Below are 21,102 nucleotides of genomic sequence, written 5' to 3'. Positions count from 1 at the left end.
AGAGTCATTTTGGAGGTGGGTGGAGGAGGAAAATGGGAGGGAGAGGGAGTGAGTGGGGTAATGGGGATGGGGACCAGGTGTGGGGAGGGAGCGGGAGAGGACTGGGAGAGAGAATGAAAATTGAAGGGGGTCTATCTCTGGGACAAACTGGAAACCTGGGACCTTGGGTGGGGGATGTCTTAGTCAGGGTTTCTATTCCTGCACAAACATCATGACCAAGAAGCAAGCTGGGGAGTCAGCTTACTTCCACATTGTTGTTCATCACCAAAGGAAGTCAGGACTGGAACTCAAGCAGGTCAGGAAGCAGGAGCTGATGCAGAAGCCATGGAGGGATGTTCCTTACTGGCTTGCTTCCCCTGGCTTGCTCAGCCTGCTCTCTTATAGAACCCAAGACTATCAGCCCAGGGATGGCACCACTCACAATGGGCCCTCCCACCCTTGATCACTAATTGAGAAAATGCCTTACAGCTAGATCTCATGGGGGCATTTCCTCAAGGGGGCACTTCCTCCAGCTTATGTCAAGTTGACACACAAACCAGCCAGTACAAGGAAGGTTCCCGGGAGTCTATGTAGGCAGCCCTAGCTGAGACTCCTAGCAGCTGGGGATAGAGGGACTGAAGTGGCCACCTCCTGTAGCCAGGTGGGACTTCAAGTGGAGGGAGGGAGATACCAACCCTCCCACAAAACCTTCATCCCCAAATTTGTCCTGCCTACAAGAAGTGCATTGCTAGAGATGGAGTAGAGATTGAGGGAATGACCAACTGACATAAACAGTCCAACTTGAGACCCATCTCTTGGGAAAAGGCCAACTCCTGAAGCATCAATGATACTCTGCTTGCAGACAGGAGCCTAGCATAACTGTCTCCCGAGAGGCTTCATCCAGCAGCTGATGGAGACAGATGCAGTGACCCACAGCCAAACGTCAGGCAGAGCTCAGAGAGTGTTGTAGAAGAGTGGGGATAGGACTGGGGGAAATGGAGAGGTCAGGGATACCACAAGACGACCTACAGAGTCAACTCACCTTATCCCATGGGGGCTCATAGAGACTGAAGCACCAACCAAAGAGCATGCAGGGACTGGACCTAGGCCCCCTACACACATGCAGCAGATGTGCAGCTTTATGTGGTCTTTATGTGGGTCCCCTAACAACTGGAGTCGGGGCTGTCTCTGACTCTGTTGCCTGCTTTTGGATCCCCTTCCCCTAGCTGGACTGCCTGGTGGGGCCTCGGTGGGAGAGGATGCACTTAGTCCTGTTTAGACTTGATGTGCCAGGGCTGGTTGGTACCCATAGGGGGCTTTCCTTTCTCAGAGGAGAAGGAGAGGAAGAGGTAATGGGGGGAAGGGCTTTTGAGGGTGGCACGGGGAGGAAAAAAGGGAGAGGGGGCTATGATTGGGATGTAAAGTAAATAAATAAATTAATGAAGGAAAAAAAAAACCAGACGGTGTATGACATACTTAGGAGTCGAAGACCAGCTCAGGGACCATGGCGGTGACCCAGGGGAAGGCAGACAACAAGACCTGAGTCACATTTCAGAAGTGAGATGTAAATGGCATTTTCCATCTTAGAGAATATGCATATTTTAATAGCTTTTGACTCAGAGCTGACAGCAAAGGTAACACTTTAAACAAAGTGACAGGCCAGGAGATGGGTGTTTTTCGAACAGGAGGATCTCCGGGCAGTCAACTCACTAATATAATATAGTTCCTTGTCTGTCCTGACAGTTTCAAAATTCCACACGGACTGATACCCAAGGCTCTCAGTCCCTCATTCCTGCCTGTTAGATACAGGGCGGACAGGGAAATGTGCAGACAGAGGAGAGCAAAGACTGTGTCCATCTAAAACCCAGTACTGGCCCTGTACTCCCCGTCCACATATGGGGACACGTAGGTACATGCCAAGGGAAAGTGTCACCTGCCTTGTGACATTGTTTGAGCAGCCATCAGTAGCAGGGACGCTACAATACACTTGATCTTCCAGCAGACGGGCCGCTGCTGCTGAGAGAACTTCCCACAGGAAAGAGTTAATTAGTCAGTGTGCACGGGACACTTTGGAAATGGCACACACACACACACACACACACACACACACACACACACACAGTGTCCAGGCATGAGCCACAGAGATACGCAGAGGTACTGGAGGGACAATGAGAGCATGAGGTAAGACAGAGTCTGATTCCAGCCCCAGTCCTTCTGCTCAGGACTTGGTAACTGACTCAGACCCTTCACCCCCGGGCCTCGCCACTCCACAGGCTACTCTTCTGCATCCTAGAGTTATAAAGAATAGCTACAAGGTAAGGGAGAAATAAAAAGCCAGACACCAAAATGTAGAGCTAATGTGAGAGCTGGGGAGAAAGCTAACAATCGCGTTGCCTGCTGTATACTGTCTGACGGGAGCCAACCCTTACATACAGAGGCCTACCACTGCATTATAGCTCACTGCACTGCACTGCACTGCAGTGGACGCTGTCCCCCTGACCAGTACCCATGCAGTACCGTGATGCTATGCCCCAGCCCTGTTTGCCTCAGGAACATCTTGAGACAATTTTTTTTTCCTTTTTGCTTAACACAGAGGGCTCAGTTGAGGTTCACTCACGAGGTTGGAAATTTACATGTGGGTTCCTACTTTTCTATCAGAGCTTCAAATGTTGACTATCCTCGGGGCTAGATCGGAATGATGACTTCTTCCCAACACTCTCCCTATGGGATACCATCAGTTTCCAATGTTGGGTACCACCCATAGGCCAAGAGCTCCCTGGACTGCACTGTATGCTCAGCTATGGCCACCTCTCCGTGAGTGACTGGAGTAGGACCTAAAATAGAACACATAAATCCCTTCTGTTTCTTCTTTCCTCTTTAGTCTCCCTTCCTCCTCCTTCCTCCTTCCCGGGTCTCAGCAGACAGAATTTCTCCCTGCCCAGTTTCCCACATCGGAACCCAGGCCTGTACCCAGCTAGTTCACACCACGGGGGTAGGAGTTACGCCTTCCAGGTCCACAGTATCTCTGTTAAGCAACCATGTGTCTTAGGAGAGATAGGTAATTTCTCCCTGGTTCTACTGCCAACTCTGTGATTGGCTGTGATTGTGGCCTAATGTCAATTAAATAACACACCATACATCACATAGGAGAGCTGGGACATTCCCTCTCATTATCATGCATATCAACAATGCGGGGACATAGTTTTGAAGTATATTAATATGCTTTTCTCTCCCATATTTCTTTTATATGACATTCTCCTTTTTCAACTCATGGCATTAATCTGTCTCAGAAGATTAGGATTTTTATAGTAGGAAGACAAAGATGAATGAGAAGTGCCACAAAGTTCAGCCTTTGATGACCAAAATAAAACATTTTGGTCCCTGGTATGACTACCTTGAAATCCTGCCAGCTGCCGTGGAGATAGGTTGTCTCAATGTCTATTAATTTCTACTTAGCTACCAAGAGCCAAGTCTGCAGATTTGATAACCATCACGGCCAGAGAGAATTCAGAATATGGTATGATATGGGTCCCACTGGCTGAGGGGAGCCAGAAGAAAAGAGGGCGGAAACAAATCCCCATCAATTCCCAAGGTCGGGTACCATCCATAGGTCAAGAGTTCCCTGAATTGTACTGCGCGTTCGGCTATGAGCCACCTCTCCGTGAATGACTGAGGTAAGGGATCTAGAACAGAACAAATAGAGACAAATAGAAACAATCATTCTTTGTTATAGAGAACAGCTACAAGGTAAGGGAGAGCTCAAGAAACCAAAATGTAGACCTAATGTGAGAGTTACAAAGGAAGCTAAGAGTCACAACTGTATGCTGCATACTGCCTGATGAGAACCAACCCTTAGACACACAGGTCTACCTGACACACTACAGCCTGCTCTGCACCCCTGGCCAACACCCACAAAGTGCTGGGGTGCTATGCTCCGGCCCTGTTTGTGTCAAGCAGAAAGGGGAGAGGGGAGTCTATATTTCAGAGCCTTACCCCTTCTTCTCAGATTTAGAATAGGACAATCCCATGAGATGGACTTAAAAAGACCAACATCAAGGGAAGGGTTGGACTCAGCTCTGATACCCTCTGGTCTGTGTGTGAGCAGATTAAGGCTAAGGGAGGCAGTGTGTAATGAACCCATGGGATGCACTGGGAGGTGTCAGGGGGTAGAAATGGTCTCACCAAGTTAAACAGTGTCTTCCTCCTCAAGAGCAAGCGTCGCTCTAGTCCCACAACTCTGCTAAGAGAGCACCTCTGTTCTGTCCTATAAAAATCTATTCTGGCAAGTGACCACCAGGACAGCAAAGATCGCCATCGTTAGTTCTAAGCACACCACTTCATCAGATCAACTCTCCAGCAGAAAGAGCACACAAGCCTGGATTATAACTGTTAGCATCCAGAACCTGCGGCAGATATGGGCGGGTCCACAGACCTGTCGCCAGGGCAACGGCCACCATATTCCCAGAATCCATTGGGTTCAGCTCCCACCTTTACCTGGACTGCTACGTCACGACATATATATATATATATATATATATATATATATATATATATGGGTACTTTCCTCCATCTTTCTCTCTTTTCTTCTCTCTCTCCCCTCTCTCTTCCTGCGCTGCTACCCCCCTACCCCCTTCCAATTAAACCTCTTACACGTGGAACTGCCTGGGCCTGGTGTCTGCAGACGCTTCCCGCCGCGACTCAAACCCATCAATAACGAGGAGTCGGCTACTTAGCTCTGCTGCAAGACAGTCTTTTACCCATGACCGGGCCCACAGCACACTCTACAGTCGTGCTTAAAGCGATCAGCACCACAGTGTGACCAGAGACACCACGGATTATAGCAACCATTGTAACTATCCAGTAATGCAACGCTCAAATATCTAGATCCCAGGAGAGTGGAACAGAACCACAATCCACTCTAGTCAGACTAGAGATGGAATTCTAGCTCAAGTATGAAAGCAGTGGAGTACAGGATAGTTACTAACAGGGGGATCATGCACCCAATGGAGTCTGTCAGAATGCTAAGCTATCACATGACAGAGGGTAGCTGGACCAGGAAGAGTTCCCAGCTGTTTCAGAAAGAGGCAGATGCTTGGGTGGGGAGTGAGCAGTGGGGAGGCGGATGCCTGTTCACCTCTGAGTGCTTCCAAAGAGTGGAGCGGCAGAGTCCAGAGGGAGCTGCGCCTCTCCACCACACTGAGTGTCGCACATTGCAGGATGAAAATGCTGAAGTAGAAACCTTTAGTCCCAGATGGTGTGACCTCAAAAGCCTCTCTCTGTCAGAAAGAGACACACTCCTCACACTCTGTGCACCACATCACACGCTACAAGATAAAAGGGACAAGATATAAGAGCGCCTATAAATGCAAGAGAGTGAAATGAACTATAGTTCTGTGGAAATGACAGGCCCCACACAAACGCAAAGAAAAATCTCTGCCGAGGACTGCTGAGCTAGAGTTTGTACGTGTCAGGTAATTATGATGGATCAATATGGGTGAGGACAAATGGAATGGTGCTCGGGAGCCCAGGGACCCAGTGGGGAAGCAGAACAAATCGGAGAGGGGATCGATCCTGAACAAGCCAGATGAAGAGCACCCCGACACCCATGTCAGCTAAAAGCAATCAGAGAGAGCTGCTTAGTTCATGCCTATGTCAGCAGGCCTTCCGATCTCTCAGGGATGCTAGCTATTCTTAGCTGGCAAAGGCCAGGAATCAGAACAGTTACTGGATTTCCCTCTTCCTCCCTCTTTGCTCCTGGGTTCAGGGCATAATCTGAAAAGAAATCCCATAATTCTAAGTATTCTTTGGTGTTTGTTCTTGGGAAGATGGTTAATTCCATTCTTAACCAAAAAAGAAGATCATTGTTCTTCTAAATCACTGTTCACAAAGCATTTTATTCTTTGGTTCTGGCAAATTAGTTTCTGTCATCTGTTGGCTGCAGGGACTGCTCCCTGGATTTCCAGCATCGCTGATCTCTAACATCTGATGTCTGTCTGGTGGGAGCCAGACAGACATAAATAGTATCTGTTGATTTTTTTTCTTTTTCTTTTTTTTTTAAATTTATTTATTTGTATGTGTATGAGTACACTGTAGCTGTACAGATGGCTGTGAGCTCTGGCCCTGTTCACCCTGGCCCCGTTCACTCCAGTGTAATTCACTATGGCTGTCTTCAGACGCACCAGAAGATGGCGTCAGATCTCATTACAGGTGGTTGTGAGCCACCATGTGGTTGCTGGGAATTGAACTCAGGACCTTCGGAAGAGCGGTCAGTGCTCTTACCCGCTGAGCCATCTCACCAGCCCAGTATCTGTTGATTTAAGAACGCCCATTGAGGTTATGGAGGACACACCCGTGGACTGTCCTGTGGTCATACTATGCCACCTTTCGGTCTCCCCACCCCCTTGCTCATTCACAGAGGACTCTCACGGCTCCAGTCTGGGCTATGCAGACAATCCCGGCACACTTCTCAGCCTTGCCACAAGACAGCATCTGCAGCTCCCCACACCCAGCCTCTGCTAGAACGAGGCCTGGGTTTTGGCAGTTTCAAGTCTTCCCAGGGGTTTCTCTAGTACAGCTAGGCCTGAGACTCACTTCAAGAGGTGGGCCAGCTGCCAACATCTACCATCTAACTGGTTTCCAAATTTGGAGACCTCTTTCTTAGATCAAAATACGCCTTTAGATCATTACTTCACAGAGAGGTGTTAAAAGCAACCCAGCAAAGTGCGAAGGCTGGGAGACAATCAAAACCCATCCCAGGGGGTCTGGGACACCAGCTCTGAACATCCTGAACCACAGAAGCTAACCCATTCCAGAAGTTCCCTGAACATGAGCCCCAAGACTTACACCTTTTCAAAATCATTACTAGAGCTTTTCTAAGAATGTAGAGGACACGATCCCACCTGCAAGGTTCTGACTGAGAACTGAGAAGGACCCTTAGTGATCTTAATGGAGAACTGTTAAGGACTGCTTAATCTCTCCTCAGCAAGCCACGCCTAGTCAGGTGCTGGGGCATGATTCTATCAACAAGAAAGAATGACTTTTCCAAGGCTTCTTCTTATCCTAAGCCCAGCGCTGTCACGCATTGTTTATGTCCTAATATAATAACTGCGGAGCTACACAACAGCTAAGTGCTCCTTGACCCGGCCTAGAGAGGGGACATTAGTACAAGGACAATAGCTACGCACTCTGAATTGTATCCCATTTGAGGGGGAGCATTACACAGAGTCAAACACCATAGTCTCAGTATCTAAGAAGTGCTAACAAAGACCGCCGTTGGTGGCTAAGGGACAGTTTTCCCATTTGAAACATCAACACATAGATGCTACATAGAAGGTCAGAAAACTTTGGCCAGTAAACTGTAGTCATCTCTTGCTTTACAGAATATACCTGTTAATAAGGAAATATGTAAGCATGTCCATCCCCAAATGCATTATTTTCTATGTCCTCATATCACTATACATTTATAAATATACAAATGGTATTTCAAAATTTAAAAAGACGTGGAAGGAAAATTTTAACACCTTTTTTTCCATGCATAACTAATGGAGTCATCCTCAAAAATCTAATGTACTTAAGCAGTTTAAAGACCACTGCTTGAACTGACCACAACTGCAGTCCATTCCCTCTGGTCATGTGGACAATCATGTGATGCCTGAAGTCTAAGAGATGGCCAAGATGAAGCCAAGATGCCCTTGGCTTAATCGTACAGATCTGCTCACCCAAAGGATGGCATTTCCTATATCCAGACAGAGCCGCAGAGATAATGCCCAGGCACTCACAGTTTCATACTGCACATCATTAAACTGGAATTTGTGGCTGTTTCATGTACAACAACACACACAGTGCCATGCTCCCCTAGACAGATTACAGTCGGGATTGTAGAGCCAGCTCTGGTGACGTGTGCCTATAACAATAGCACCAAGGAAGAGCCACGGGAACAAGTGTAAGACCAGGCTCAGTGATCTAGAGGACAGCCTGGTTTATAAATAAGACTAAACAAACAAAACAAAATTGTAGAAGTTACTTGTGGTTTCCAAACAGGAGCTTATGAGAACGTCTACAAGGACTTCGCTGGGCACATAGAACTTACCAGCCCTGGGTGGGTCTTCATTTACTAGACTCAAAGTGACATCAGATCTGAGGCTGTCAGCCAAGGGATCCTAAGAAAGTATAGCAATTTCTTCTGATTTTAGATCATTTGAGTCTGCAAAGGGGCTGGTGACAACCAAGAACTAAGCAAACCCATAAGTCTCTTGAAGTTCCTGAAGTTTACAAGATTCACAAGGCCCCTTTGCTAAGGTTATGTAATGGGTAATAATTGCTGGGGAGAGGAGACTCTCATATGTGTGAGATTTTTCAGGCAGCCCCATAGATGCATCTTTTGTGAGCTGTCACCCATGCTGGGGTAGGCTCTTTGGAGATTCAGCTGCCTTTGAGTCGTCCATGTTCCTGTAAGCAACCTCTCACCCACATTCCTACAAGTGCTTCTGTAAGGTAAGTTTCGATGGAATCTTTTTTTTTTTTTTGGTTTGATGTTGGTGTCTTATCTGGGGTGGGCAGATGTTTGTTCCCATCTCCCCCAGAATAAGTCATGTGACACCTATCCAATTTTGAATTCTCCTCCCAGTACCAGCTCCTTTAGGACGCTGTGCTATCACGGCATACATCGCACTCCTACCACCATGCCTCATATTCAGTGAATGTCCTGTGCTTGGTCACAGTAAGCACGTGTACTTATCAACCTGTTTAACTCTAAGTCTCATAAGCTAGACACTGCACCTCTATTTTGTTGATAAACATCCACCAGCAACTCTAGTGAGGTAAACCTGCAGAGTTGGTTGGTTATCATCCTACCATGCTGGACCCCTGTCACACACACAAACACACACACACACACATATGCATACATACACATGCATACACACACATGCATACACACACACGCATACACACACACGCATACACACACATACATACACACACACACACACACACACACACACACACACACACACACCCTATCCCGGTCTGAGAAACCAGCATTATTCCCATCCCTGGGATCCTGTCCTTGGCCATCTTGCTTCACGCATCTTCTTTTGCAACTACCTACACTCCGGCGTGTCAGGACACACAGTGCACAGCTGCTCTTTCTTCTGGGATATTAAGGTGACAGTATGTAGTTGAGAAAGAAAACAAGTGGTTAACATGGCGTGAAAGGCATTACTATGCTATAAATAGGAACTCCATTTCATCCTGTAAGACTTCAGATTCCATTAGCTGATTTCACTGAAAACCATTTCTGACACCTTGAAAACAGAACTCTCACTTACATGTCACCACCACTATTAATTTCAGAGAAGCACAGGGGGGTGACAAGCCTGATGTTGACACTAGAAAAAAGGCAACATAATGTGAACGGTATGAAATAGACTCAAGAGCTCAAGGGCCTACCTCTGGGGAGCAGAGCCCAGCACCAGGCTCAGTCACTCCACACATTTGAACTCTATGCCTTACAGGAGGCACACATGGACACACACACACACATATGCACAAATACATTCGCACAGTCACGTACGTGTAGACACAGCTCATCAGGACAGCTGGAGTGCAAGCCCCTGACCAGGTGGAGCTGGGCTGCTGACTGGGTCTCTGCTGTTGTACCTGCTCAAGACATCCCAGAGCGCACCTGCCCACACTAGCAAATGCACAGGCTCCAGCAGGACTTTGAAATTGTTTAAGCTCCTGGTTTACATCTTGATCTAGCAGATTAAATGAATGCCATTTGGAGACTAACTAGCAACTAACTAGCTGGGTTCCTCTATTTAATGGGAACTCATCAAGATGAACACCTTCTTGCACACGTGTGTGGTGCCTGAGGATGAATCCAGGGCTTTGGGTATGCTAGGGAAGCCCTCTCATGGAGTGAAATGCCAAGCCCTTATTGATAAGAACCCAAAAGAGAACTGTCAGGTCTACACAGGTACCAAGCTAGGAGAGTCACATCTGAGGCAAAAATCAGAATGTAGAAAAGGGGCACTCAAGGAATCATAGCAAGCTCAGAGGTGGAATATACTGGAGAATTCTAATCAGCATATTAAAAAAAAAAAAGACTGCAGAAGTTCAAGGGATAAAGGCAACAGATCTTGAGGTGGTTAGAATTTACAGTTACAGAAAGTGGGACTGTGGTGAATTTTTATCTCAGGAAACTTTTGGGAGTAAGGGAAGTGTTACGTTGGATGTGGTGGATACATGAGTTGCATACATGAGTCAGCATTTGTCAAACTAGAGGCCCCATAAGTCTAACTGCATTTTATGTGGGCATTAGTGCCAATCGCTTAAGACTGGCTTTAAGTGTTACATTGTAACACCTTCAATCCTTGAGCGTGGACATGGTTGAAGGGGGTCATGAGTTTACATATTACAAACTTACTGAAAAGCAATATAAAGTGATCATCTAAAGTAAACATTGTCATCCTTCCCAGAAATCCAGGGTGTAAGAATTAACTTCATCCCACTCAGAAACCACATCTGGAGCCCATCCCATAAGAAGGATGCATCTGGGAGATGGGTGGTTACACGCTACCCAGAGGGCCCTGCTGGACATGCTGTCTGGCATAGTCATGGCTGCAGGTTCTTTCCTAACAAGCTATAGTGCTCCAGATAAAATAAAGACTATTAGTGAAGTATCTTGTAAGTATATGATTGTGATTTGGCACTCAATATTACCTAAGCGGTATTGCAAATACATCCCTGTTAAAAGATTATTTACATCGTCTTAGGGGTGTGATCAGCGCATAGCACAACACCCAGGACATGGTTTTAAAATCATCCACAGTCTCAAAAAAGAAATACAGAACTTCCCTGGGTCTACCCTCTGGAGATCCTCCTGCCCCATGTCCTAACGCACCTAAGAGCCATGCTTACGTCACATGGAAAGATAGAAAGGCAATTAAAACTCCATGCAAAGATCAGCATCAACCCAGTCAGGCTTTCATGTTACTGTGAAATTCAGCCAATCTTTGCCGCCCACTTATGAAGTTCCAGGGATTTCCTCATTCACATGCAACAACAGTCACTGATGTGATCCATCACCTTTAACATGTAGGCCCAAAGAACATGATAGACAGCTGTCAACAACTCCTCTAATTTCATTTGGACTTCATTGTTTCTCGGAGGCAGCAATAGTGCTATCCTTAAAAGAGAATGACAATGAGCCATGGAAGGCAGGGGGGACGGGAGTGTCCATCAACACTCAGTTCATTGGGAGAGACAAGATCACCAGGTTGGAAGCCTAGCTCTTCATGTATACAAGTGATTCACAAAGAGATCAAACTTATCCCTGCCTTGGTCCACCAACAATGTTCTTACACCAAGAGATGATGAGGGCTCCACTAGGAAGCATTTTATGACCCAGACCAAAACAAAGGAGCTAATGAAGATAAATAATAATAATGATAATAATAAAGCAACATACTGTTCAATTTAAAAGCTGATCTCAAAGCAAGCTGTGAATTTGGTTTATAAATAATTGTGCCATTTCTTCCCTCAAACAATCTCAAGTTCTACCAAATCTTCAGCTAAAAGATATACCGGCATACCCAAGTATATTCTCATACACATAAGAGTAACCTACCTCAATGACCACAAACTTGTCAGTTCTGTTATTTCTATCCCAAAGATGGAGAGTGCATGGCTTTACTTCCTTCCTCTCCCGAGAGGCCCTTTTTGTGTAGAGAGGAGCCACGGTGGCATCTTTCAATGGTCAGTAACAACAGAGGAGTCTTCTATGTCCACGGATGCCATCATTCTTAAAAGCCCTTCTGCCTGGTTGCCACACAGGGCTAGCTTTAGATTTATACTGGGGGCACTTTCTCGTATGGACATGCATTTTCTCTAGGATCCTCTAGAAGGTTCTCCCATTCTCTACCAACTCTTAGGTACTATGAGGTCTCAAGCTAAGCAAGATGTTTGCTCCCAAGCGCCTGGTGAGGGCCTTGAACTACACACTGTGTTCTCACTGAATGCAGGCTTTTCCCCTTCCTGGGCTCTTGTCTCCAGGAAAGCAAGGCTCCTACTGGGCAAGAGTGTGCCTTCAGTCATTGCCAGGAGTCATGCCACAGGTGCCCACAGCTTCCCTGCCCACCCTTGAGTTCCCGGCAATGGCAAGTCCATCTTTCATTATCAGTCACGCCTTGGCAGTGTTGAGCAGACAGATGGGGAATGTGGGTGCTCAATTACCTTGGCTACCTGAGCAAACAGATTTGCTCGGCAGTGTTCCTGTTCATTTTCGGGAAAGCAATTCAAAAAATAAAAAATAAAAAATAATCCCACACAAACAGCTTTTAGGAAAAATCAGACCCAGCCAGCTCAGAAATGTGACCACTCCCACCAAGGCTGGGAAATGCACCAAGTTAAACTCCCTACAAAATCTGAGCTATTTCTAAACCACTGAGGGAAGAGATCTACCTCAAGACCCTGGCGTGGCTTGGGCACCAGAGACTGTTCTGTGTTTACAAGCTTATGGGAATAGTCAGTGAACACCTAAGGAGGTGGCATGCTTCCGGCTAACACAGGAGACTTTAGGCAAACCCACTTGGATTGAATTCCATCTCTACCCATCTGTCTTAGTTAGGGTTTTTCTGCTGTGAACAGATACCACAACCATGGCAACTCTTAAAAGGACAGCATTTAATTGGGGCTGGCTTACAGATTTAGAGGTTCAGTCCATTATCATCAAGGCAGGAGCATGGCAGCATCCAGGCAGGCATGGTGCAGGAGGAGCTGAGAATTCTACATCTTCATCTGAAGGCTGCTAGAAGACTAGTTCCAGGCAGCTAGGATGAAGTTATTAAAGCCCACACCCACAGTGACACACCTACTCCAACAAGGCCATCCTTCCTAATAATGTCACTCTCTGGGGCTAGCACACACAAACCATCACACCATCTGATTTAAAGACCCTAGAGTGTTGTCTCGAGTCCTGACCAGTGTCACAACGGTAATGAATCTTAAGTAAAACTGTGACAAACAAATACACCAACATGTTAATTATTTTTATACATCCTTGAGCAACAGCCCCGTCCTGGGGTTAACTGTGTATGCGATAAGACACAGCTCCAAACCCCAGTCTTACGCTTAGTTCTGTGCTGTCTGCTCATTCCGCATGGGTTGATAGGCAACTCACAGCAAAATGAGTTATTTCTACAATTAATCTTCTCACGAGGTCGTATTCTTATCCTTGGGAATGGCAGAGAAGGAAAAGATCATCACGAAACGAGACCTGCCAGAGAGAAGCTGTTCTCTGAGCAGCACATACATCGTGTCGTGTTCTTCCCCAATCAACGAAAACACCCCCGTCGCTCTCGGCCGGTGTTTCACAAACAGTGCTACACAGAACATTGTTCCCCTGAGATGATCTTTGGAAACAGTTTTCTGCCTTAGATTTGTAAACCAAGCAGCATAGAGCCCATTGGTGGGGACTCAGAATGCATCCGTAGACCCTGGGAAGCTCTGCTGTTAAGATGTTCAATTTAGGATTAACTCTGTGTCCCCATACTCATCTGCACTCCTCTGCTACTCTTGCACATTCCAGTGGCCAGAGATGGACACAGTCCCGCCTGGGCTCACCTCTGCAGCTCATAACTCTCTGTGGATCGCCACAAAGGTCAGACCTGCCTGTGAACTATGTCTTGGCTGCATTTGCTCATTATGGTTTTAATACAACAGACACCTTGAAGTCATTTAATCCTATGCACTCGACCCTGGCCTCCTGCATGCGTGGCCTGTTTAAGTTTAACCTATGTTTAACAGAACACTGTCACTAACTTTACTTCTATGGCCTTAACTCGGTTTTGCTTTTTGGTGCGTGCATGTGTGTATGTGTGCATGTATGATGTCATGGTAATCATTTACTAAAAGCAGTCAACATGTTGAAAGCAACCTTAAAACAAAACATATATCCTATGCATGCTGTAAACGTGTGATTATAGGCTGACAATCTGTGTAGTTTGGGGTACTATTCTGGGGCAGCTGGATCAGTAAAGCAGGCTCCCTTGTAAGATTCTCACATTTCTGTAAAGAACCCCTCATTTCTTTCCTGTATCATGTTTTCTGTGCTATTCAATAAACACAGAGAAAATCTCTTTATTACTAATAAGTGTACCTACAGAGGCACAGAACAGACACACGTAACAAACAGGTTACAGTTAGGCCAGTAACCCTACACTCCAGACAGAAGACATAAGAGTGTAGAGAAGATTCAAATCGGGGCTTGCTCTGGGTCAAGCTAATACAGGAGCAACTGTCTTCCTTCCTTAATGCGACATCAATATCAAATCTTTCATGACACGCAGCAACTTCTGAATTCCTAAGTGTGACTGGCCCACTTGCTAGGGTCTTTGCCCTAGCAAGGTGAAAGACTGTCTCTCTGTGCCTTCTGTTTGAACTCTGTGTCTGTCAGACAGTCCAGCACCATGGAATTGCAACCTTGTGTTTCACAGCCATAAAGAATCATCAGAAGAAGACAGACCTTCATCATCCTCACACAACACAAGTGCCTTCTCCTCAAGCACATAGTGCCAGCCAATCCCCAGGCCCCTCTCAACTCAAGCACATGGTGCGAACCAATCCCCAGGCCCCTCTCAACTCAAGCACAGGGTACCAGCCAATCCCCAGGCCCCTTTCAACTCAAGCACAGGGTGCCAGCCAATCCCCAGTCCCCTCTCAACTCAAGCACATGGTGCGAACCAATCCCCAGGCCCCTTTCAACTCAAGCACAGGGTGCCAGCCAGTCCCCAGGCCCCTCTCAACTCAAGCACAGGATGCCAGCCAATCCTCAGGCCCCTCTCAACTCAAGCACAGGGTGCCAGCCAATCCCCAGGCTCCTCTCAACTGTGACACATAAAGAATTCCACAGAGACCCACACAGGGCTGTGTGCTAACACACCAACACCCACCATTCTCCCCATACAACTGTCAAAGACATATGTAAGCAAGCAGGCACATAAGGGGTATCTGGATCAAGCCCTGGAAGGTGAATTTGGTGCATGGTCTTTGCCCTATCACGTTAGGTACAGCAAAGGCAGCAGTCACCACATTTTGGATACACAGTTACAGCTTGTTGTTCATTAGATTGTTTAACTCTCTGGTCACTTAGAACAAGTGAGCAGTTGCTAACTCTAATGAAGGAGATTCTATATGAAGATCTGTATGATAAGAATATTGTAAATTAGGAAAGAACCCCCTTAGAGTCTTCCCTCATGGAAGATTCAATTGGGCTAAAAGTTATACTCTGAAATTCACTGATGCAAGGATTTCTTGGAGTAGGAGCCTTCTCCTAGGAAATTACTCCTCAAAAGTCCATCTCCCCAAAAAGCTTTGCGATGTTGGGCCCTTTGAAGACATTCTAATTATGGCAAGAAATATTCATTCTGCAGGGATCCAGTACCATAGAACTAACCAGGAAACACATTTCCTTGAGGCACTAATAAAACCATCTTCCTCATCTTGTGTCTGGATAGTTTTAGAACATTGGGAAGCCCCCTCTCTGATCGCACACATACACACACACACACACACACACACACACACACACACACACACATATTGAGAGAGAGACAGAGAGAGACACAGAGAGAGAGAGAGACAGAGACAGAGACAGAGACGCCCTAGATACAGCTGCTCACATATAGTTCTGATTTCCACCCGAAATCCTTGCTAATCCAAGAAGTTGTCATGGAGTCCTCATTTCTTTAAGAGTCTATGGTGAAAGGACATGGATTGGGCAGCACTAATGAATAATGGTGCTATGAAACGGCTCCATTAGGGCAGCCAGGGAGGAAAGCAAGCCAAGAAGCACTCGGGGAGAGATAAGCAGGGGATTATCCCATTGCTCAAAACCTGAAATAAATCTAAGCAAGCACTGGTCTCCAGGTACACACGAACAAGAGAAAGAGTGGAGGGAATAGAAGCCCAGGCGGTGGCTCTGCTTCCAAGATCTTCTCCGGTCCCAGTCTCACCATCCTGTGAGCAACAGCAGTCAAGTAAAGTAGACACTCCCCTTCGCGCCCTTTCTCAGGAATCTCTGAACAGAGAGCTGCGTCTCACCTGGCCATCTGCTTGTAGGCTTCTTCTGCCACAGCAAAGATGTGGGGGTCCATGTCACCCATGTTTTGGCCACTGTAGGCATAGATGACATCCTGTCCGTAGATTGGCAGCTGCTCGTAGGGATTGATGGCAACAAGCACAATTCCTGTGAACAGAGAAGGCAGCCGCCTAAAGCACCATTCTCACCGTGGTAAAACTGAAGAACGGGAGGGCGTGGTGTCTAAGCACTCGACGGCATAAAGGATTACCTTTGAGCGTCCACGCTAGGCTCTTGTGGTGGAAAGACTGATTAGGACACAGCCCAGGCCTCAAGCTGTCCCACAGGAATAGCACAGACACAAGAACTCACCAGTAGTTCATGAAACAGACACAACGTTTTGCGGGATCAGAGAGAGGAGGTTTACCTTAAAACTCCACCTAAGAATTAAAATCTGGGAGAGGCATTTTTCTCTTGCTTACATATGAGCTATTTACACAGAAATATCGACCTGAGGACAGCACAACTGTCTAATATTGACTTCACCAGTGACTGTCTAATCCCTTCTCAGCACTAAAACCAAGCAAGGCAGCTCGCCCAGGACTGCCAGCTAAGTGGTCAACTCCAAAGGCCAAGTAGAATATAAAAGTGGAAATGCCCCCAGGCCTGAGTCTTTACTGTGGCCACAGTGAGGACAAGATCTTTAAGACAACACCCACTGTAGACATCCCAACTATAGTCTGATCCCCACCAGGCCCTCACTGTTTTCCACAGACAACTGCTGGAAGGTATGTTCTTAACATACTACCAAATACCACTTGGGGAGGAAGTGAGGGAAGGAGGGAAAGAGAGAGAGACAGAGAGAGAGAGAGAGAGAGAGAGAGAGAAAGAGAGAGAGAGAGAAAGAGAGAGAGAGAGAAAGAGAGAGAGAAAGAGAGAGAGAGCAAGAAAGAGAGACAGACAGAGATTGAAAAATAGAGGGATAGAGAGAGGGAGATACAGAGGGAAAGAGAATATATTAAAATTTGGGCTATATACACAGACAGAAATTTCAAAAAATTGATTTCAGGCCCTTATGCTTTAAGCATTTTTATTAATTTTGCACATTACTTGGACAAGGTCTTCAAGCATCACATTTGCACCCCGGCAGTGAGAACAGCAGGGAGGGCAGCCCTCTCAAGCGGAAGGGGCAGGCCCAATCCATGTGGTAGGCATGCCACTGTGATAAGGGCATGCTTCCAAGCTGGGGTGCAACGGCAGACTTGCTCTTCGACCAATGCAAGCAAGACCTAAACCAACTTCCCCAGCAGCGGGAGCCATTCTTCCCTGGTGCCGCTGCTGTTAACACCAGGCATCCCACTGACCATGGACCTCGGCCATCTCTTATGCCAAGTTCATATGCATGAGAGCAGAGTCATGATTCTTAATGTTTGAGTTGCATAAGGGCAGTCTAAAGGTGACCAACACACACACACACACACACACACACACACACACACACACACACATGCGCGTACACTCAGCAGGTGCCTCCACTTACCACAGTAAGTGTAGATGTGGTTGGATTCCAGGAAACGGACCTTTAAGTTATGCAGCACTGCGGGCTCGTGGAGATGGCTGAGTGCAGTAAGGTCGTTCTCTCCTACTAAGATATCTGGATTCCGCAAGAATGGCACCTGGTTATTTTGGACATCGACTGGGTACTCCAGAATCTAGTAACAAGCAAGCAGTAGACACAAAGAAGCACAATTAGGAAGCATTTAGCCCGTGGTTGCTGCCTTATCTCTGGCTGGGATCACTATCCTAGCAAGATCCTAAGACACAAACATAAGTAACGTTCTAAAGAAAGGCAACATGAAGACAATACTTAGGATTCCCATAGTAAAGAAAGGCAACATGAAGACAATACTTAGGATCTTAGGATTCCCATAGACCCCTGGCCATGTGGAACTGACTACACAATCCCAGCATATCAAACACAAAAGACTCATGCCAGAGCCGAGGAAGCACAACCAGATCTAAGGGTGGTTGGCTGCGTAATAAAGATGAGTCTGGGCATTACACTCCAGTCAGCATGGGAGGGCTCTTTCTCCCAACTAGCAGACCTTCTTGGTCTGGCCTCTCTGCTGCAGACGTCTCTTCTCTAGACCTGTCTTTTTTCTTATTTTTTAATTAATTTTTTAATTAAAGCTGCAATATTGTGATCACATTTTTGCCCTCTCCCAAGTCCTCCCGGAACCTTCCCATCGCCCTGCTCATCCAGCTTCATTACACTCTTTTTCTTTTCCGGTTTTTTTTTTTTTTTTTTTTTTTTTTTTTTTTTTTTTGATTTTTCGAGACAGGGTTTCTCTGTGTAGCCCTGGCTGTCCTGGAACTCACTGTGTAGACCAGGCTGGCCTCGAACTCAGAAATCCGCCTGCCTCTGCCTCCCAAGTGCTGGGATTAAAGGCGTGCGCCACCACCGCCAGGCTCATTATGCACTTTTTCTAATTCTCTCAAAAAAACAAAACAAAACAAAAACCAAGCAAACAAATAAACAGCAACCACTAAAACAAATGAACAAAAAAAACCAATCAGATAAAAAAAAAATTCTCAAGAAAACAAAAGCCCATTTAAAAAAAAAAAAAAAATCCTGTGGAGTCTGTTCTGTGTTGGCCAACTACTGGCAGGCACGGGGTGCAGGTGAGCTGCCCAGGGACGTTCTACTGAAGCAAAGCGAGTTTCCCTTTACCAGTGGGCTTCAGTTGCAAGTAGCACAGGGTCCGTTTCCCCTCTTGGTACCTGGTCCCACCGCAGGCGGTTCCTCATGAACTCTGTCTGGCTACGCAGTGCTCACTTGATTTAGACTATCTGGCTACTGATGTCTTGTGGCTGAGTCTCCAGCCTGGCCATTTGCCCATGCACCGCTTGCTCCACAGCTTGGCTATGAGTTCTTTCAGGAAATTAATTTCTATTTGGCCTTAAGTTCAGTGGGGATTTGAGCCGGAATCTGAGATGAAGTCTGTGTAATTAGGGTGTTCGACTGTCTATCCAAAGGTCAGATCTCTAAGGCGGGATGCCGGGATCATTGTTTTGCATGGCTCCGCATTTGAACTGAGTGCACCAAAAAATATTGGACAGAACACATAGACATCTACATGTAATTTATTAAAGGTGGTTCAGAGGTGGGATTTTTGGGATATTTAAACGAGAGGAAGGTGGCTATTGCTGCCTGTTTAAGTGTTATGGTTCTCACAAGCTTCTTCAGAACTAACTGAGAAGCTCTGAAAGTTTTCTGAGCACCATTTTGTTTCGGGAACGGTAAAGAACAGCCTATACGTTGGAAAGTTTCAAAGAGATTCAGCTAACTTTGATACACATGGCTTGTGGATTATGCCAAGAATTACTATCTAAGAATTACTAGTCAGAGCTGCATCCATAAAGTCTCACCCACGTGCCTACCAAAAGATGAGCTGAACAAGGCTGAGGCCAACAGACACGCCATAGCAGACGGGAGAAAGAGCACGCTGCATGAAGAACTGCAGGCAGCTAAGGAATGCTGAGGGAGGAGGCAGCACACAGACTGGTCATCCGGCACCACGTGGTCAGCCCTGGAAATGCTCACACAAGTTACACTATATGGACCAAAAAGGTCATATTTAGGAATATGTGTGTATGTGTGCATATATATGTGCATTCAATAACAATTAAGGGAAAGAGAGGCCATAAGTTTGAAAGACAGCAAGAAGGGGTATATGGGAGGATTTGGAGTGAGGAAAGGAATGAAGAAAATGATGTAATTATATTATATCTCAAGAACTTAAAAAAATTTTTTGAAAAAGAAAGAAGACAAAGTGTGATTGAGGAAAACCAGGAAAGTGATATAAAACTATATGTGTGTGTGTGTGTGTGTGTGTGTGTGTATATATATATATATATATATATATATATATATATATATATATAATGTGTGTGTGTGTGTATGTATAAGTATACACACTTATTCCATACACCAGACTTTCAGTCTAAATTTATGCTTGTTTGAATGTGTTCAGTCTTTATTTTCTCCTCCTCCTCCCCCCCTCCTCCTCTCCCTCCTCCCCCTCCCCCTCCTCCTCTCCCTCCTCCTCTCCCTCCTCCTTCCTCCTCCTCTCCCTCCTCCTCTCCCTCCTCCTCCTCTCCCTCCTCTCCCTCCTCCTCCTGCTTCCCCTCTTCTTAAAGACACTGCTTTTATGGAGCCTAGGCTGCCCTCACATTCACTATGTACAGAAGGGTGGCCTAATACTTCTGATCATCCCCCTGTTTCAACCTTCCAAGTATTGGCATTATGGGTGTGTAGCACCATAATGCTGTAATAGTTCATTAATTTCCAAGAAAATATATCAACATCAGTGGTACCTGTAAGACCAAGTGTAAGGTATGTACTAATTAAAGTACTAAATAAATACAAGAATTTAAATGCACACACATCCAGAGAGACTTGTATAGATGGGTATAAAGAATATTTCATTTAACATTGGTAAATAAATTAAATAGATTTTTAGGAAAAAAAATAAGCCACAGTTCTACTCTTATATTTTTGGTTGTGAGCCTAGCCTTTAATGGCTGAGCCATCTCTCCAGCCCAGGGTTCTACTCTTAAATACAAATTTTAAGTGGAACCAAGAGAAAAATAAAGCCAAAAGAGGAACAATGAGCAAACATTTTAAATATCATGGTCAAGGACACAGAAGCCAGGAACATGCAGGAAAACGCACATAAGTGTCCCAGTAAATAACTTCAAAACTGCCACAAAGCGCATCATTGGCAAGTGCAAACTGAGTAGTGCATCAGGTTTCTACATCACATGACAAAAGTCAAGAAGAGATGACCCCAACAGAAAGTGTGGGCACAAGAAACAAACATAGCATAAGCAACACATAAGAGGGCACATGAGAAGAACTACTGACCTGGAACAAAGACTTCAGAGTCAGCCATCTGGGGGTGGTGTGGGCGTGTGCCTGTGAGCGCCATCTGGGGGCTACGTGAGCGTGTGCCTGTGAGCGCCATCTGGGGGCGGTGTGG

The 21,102-nt window shown here is 46.1% G+C and overlaps 1 protein-coding gene across 3 annotated transcripts in view; it reads right to left on the bottom strand.

Moving 5' to 3' along the window:
• The window catches only part of Myo5b (myosin VB), a 317,620-nt gene that overhangs the window by 164,472 nt on the left and 132,046 nt on the right, over positions 1-21,102 (bottom strand). For all 3 annotated transcript variants that reach the window (XM_031366041.1, XM_031366040.1, XM_031366039.1), the window contains exons 3-4: positions 17,601-17,772; positions 16,084-16,228 (exon numbers count right to left, since the gene is read on the bottom strand). In XM_031366041.1, the coding sequence (XP_031221901.1) occupies positions 16,084-16,228; positions 17,601-17,772 (317 nt within the window). The remainder of the gene's footprint in view (positions 1-16,083; positions 16,229-17,600; positions 17,773-21,102) is intronic.

Source organism: Mastomys coucha, unplaced genomic scaffold, assembly GCF_008632895.1.
Source record: "Mastomys coucha isolate ucsf_1 unplaced genomic scaffold, UCSF_Mcou_1 pScaffold13, whole genome shotgun sequence".
In the NCBI taxonomy this organism is placed as follows: Eukaryota; Metazoa; Chordata; class Mammalia; order Rodentia; family Muridae; genus Mastomys; species Mastomys coucha.
Note: the sequence above shows the minus strand (reverse complement) of the source record. Positions and strands in the feature narration are given on the sequence as shown.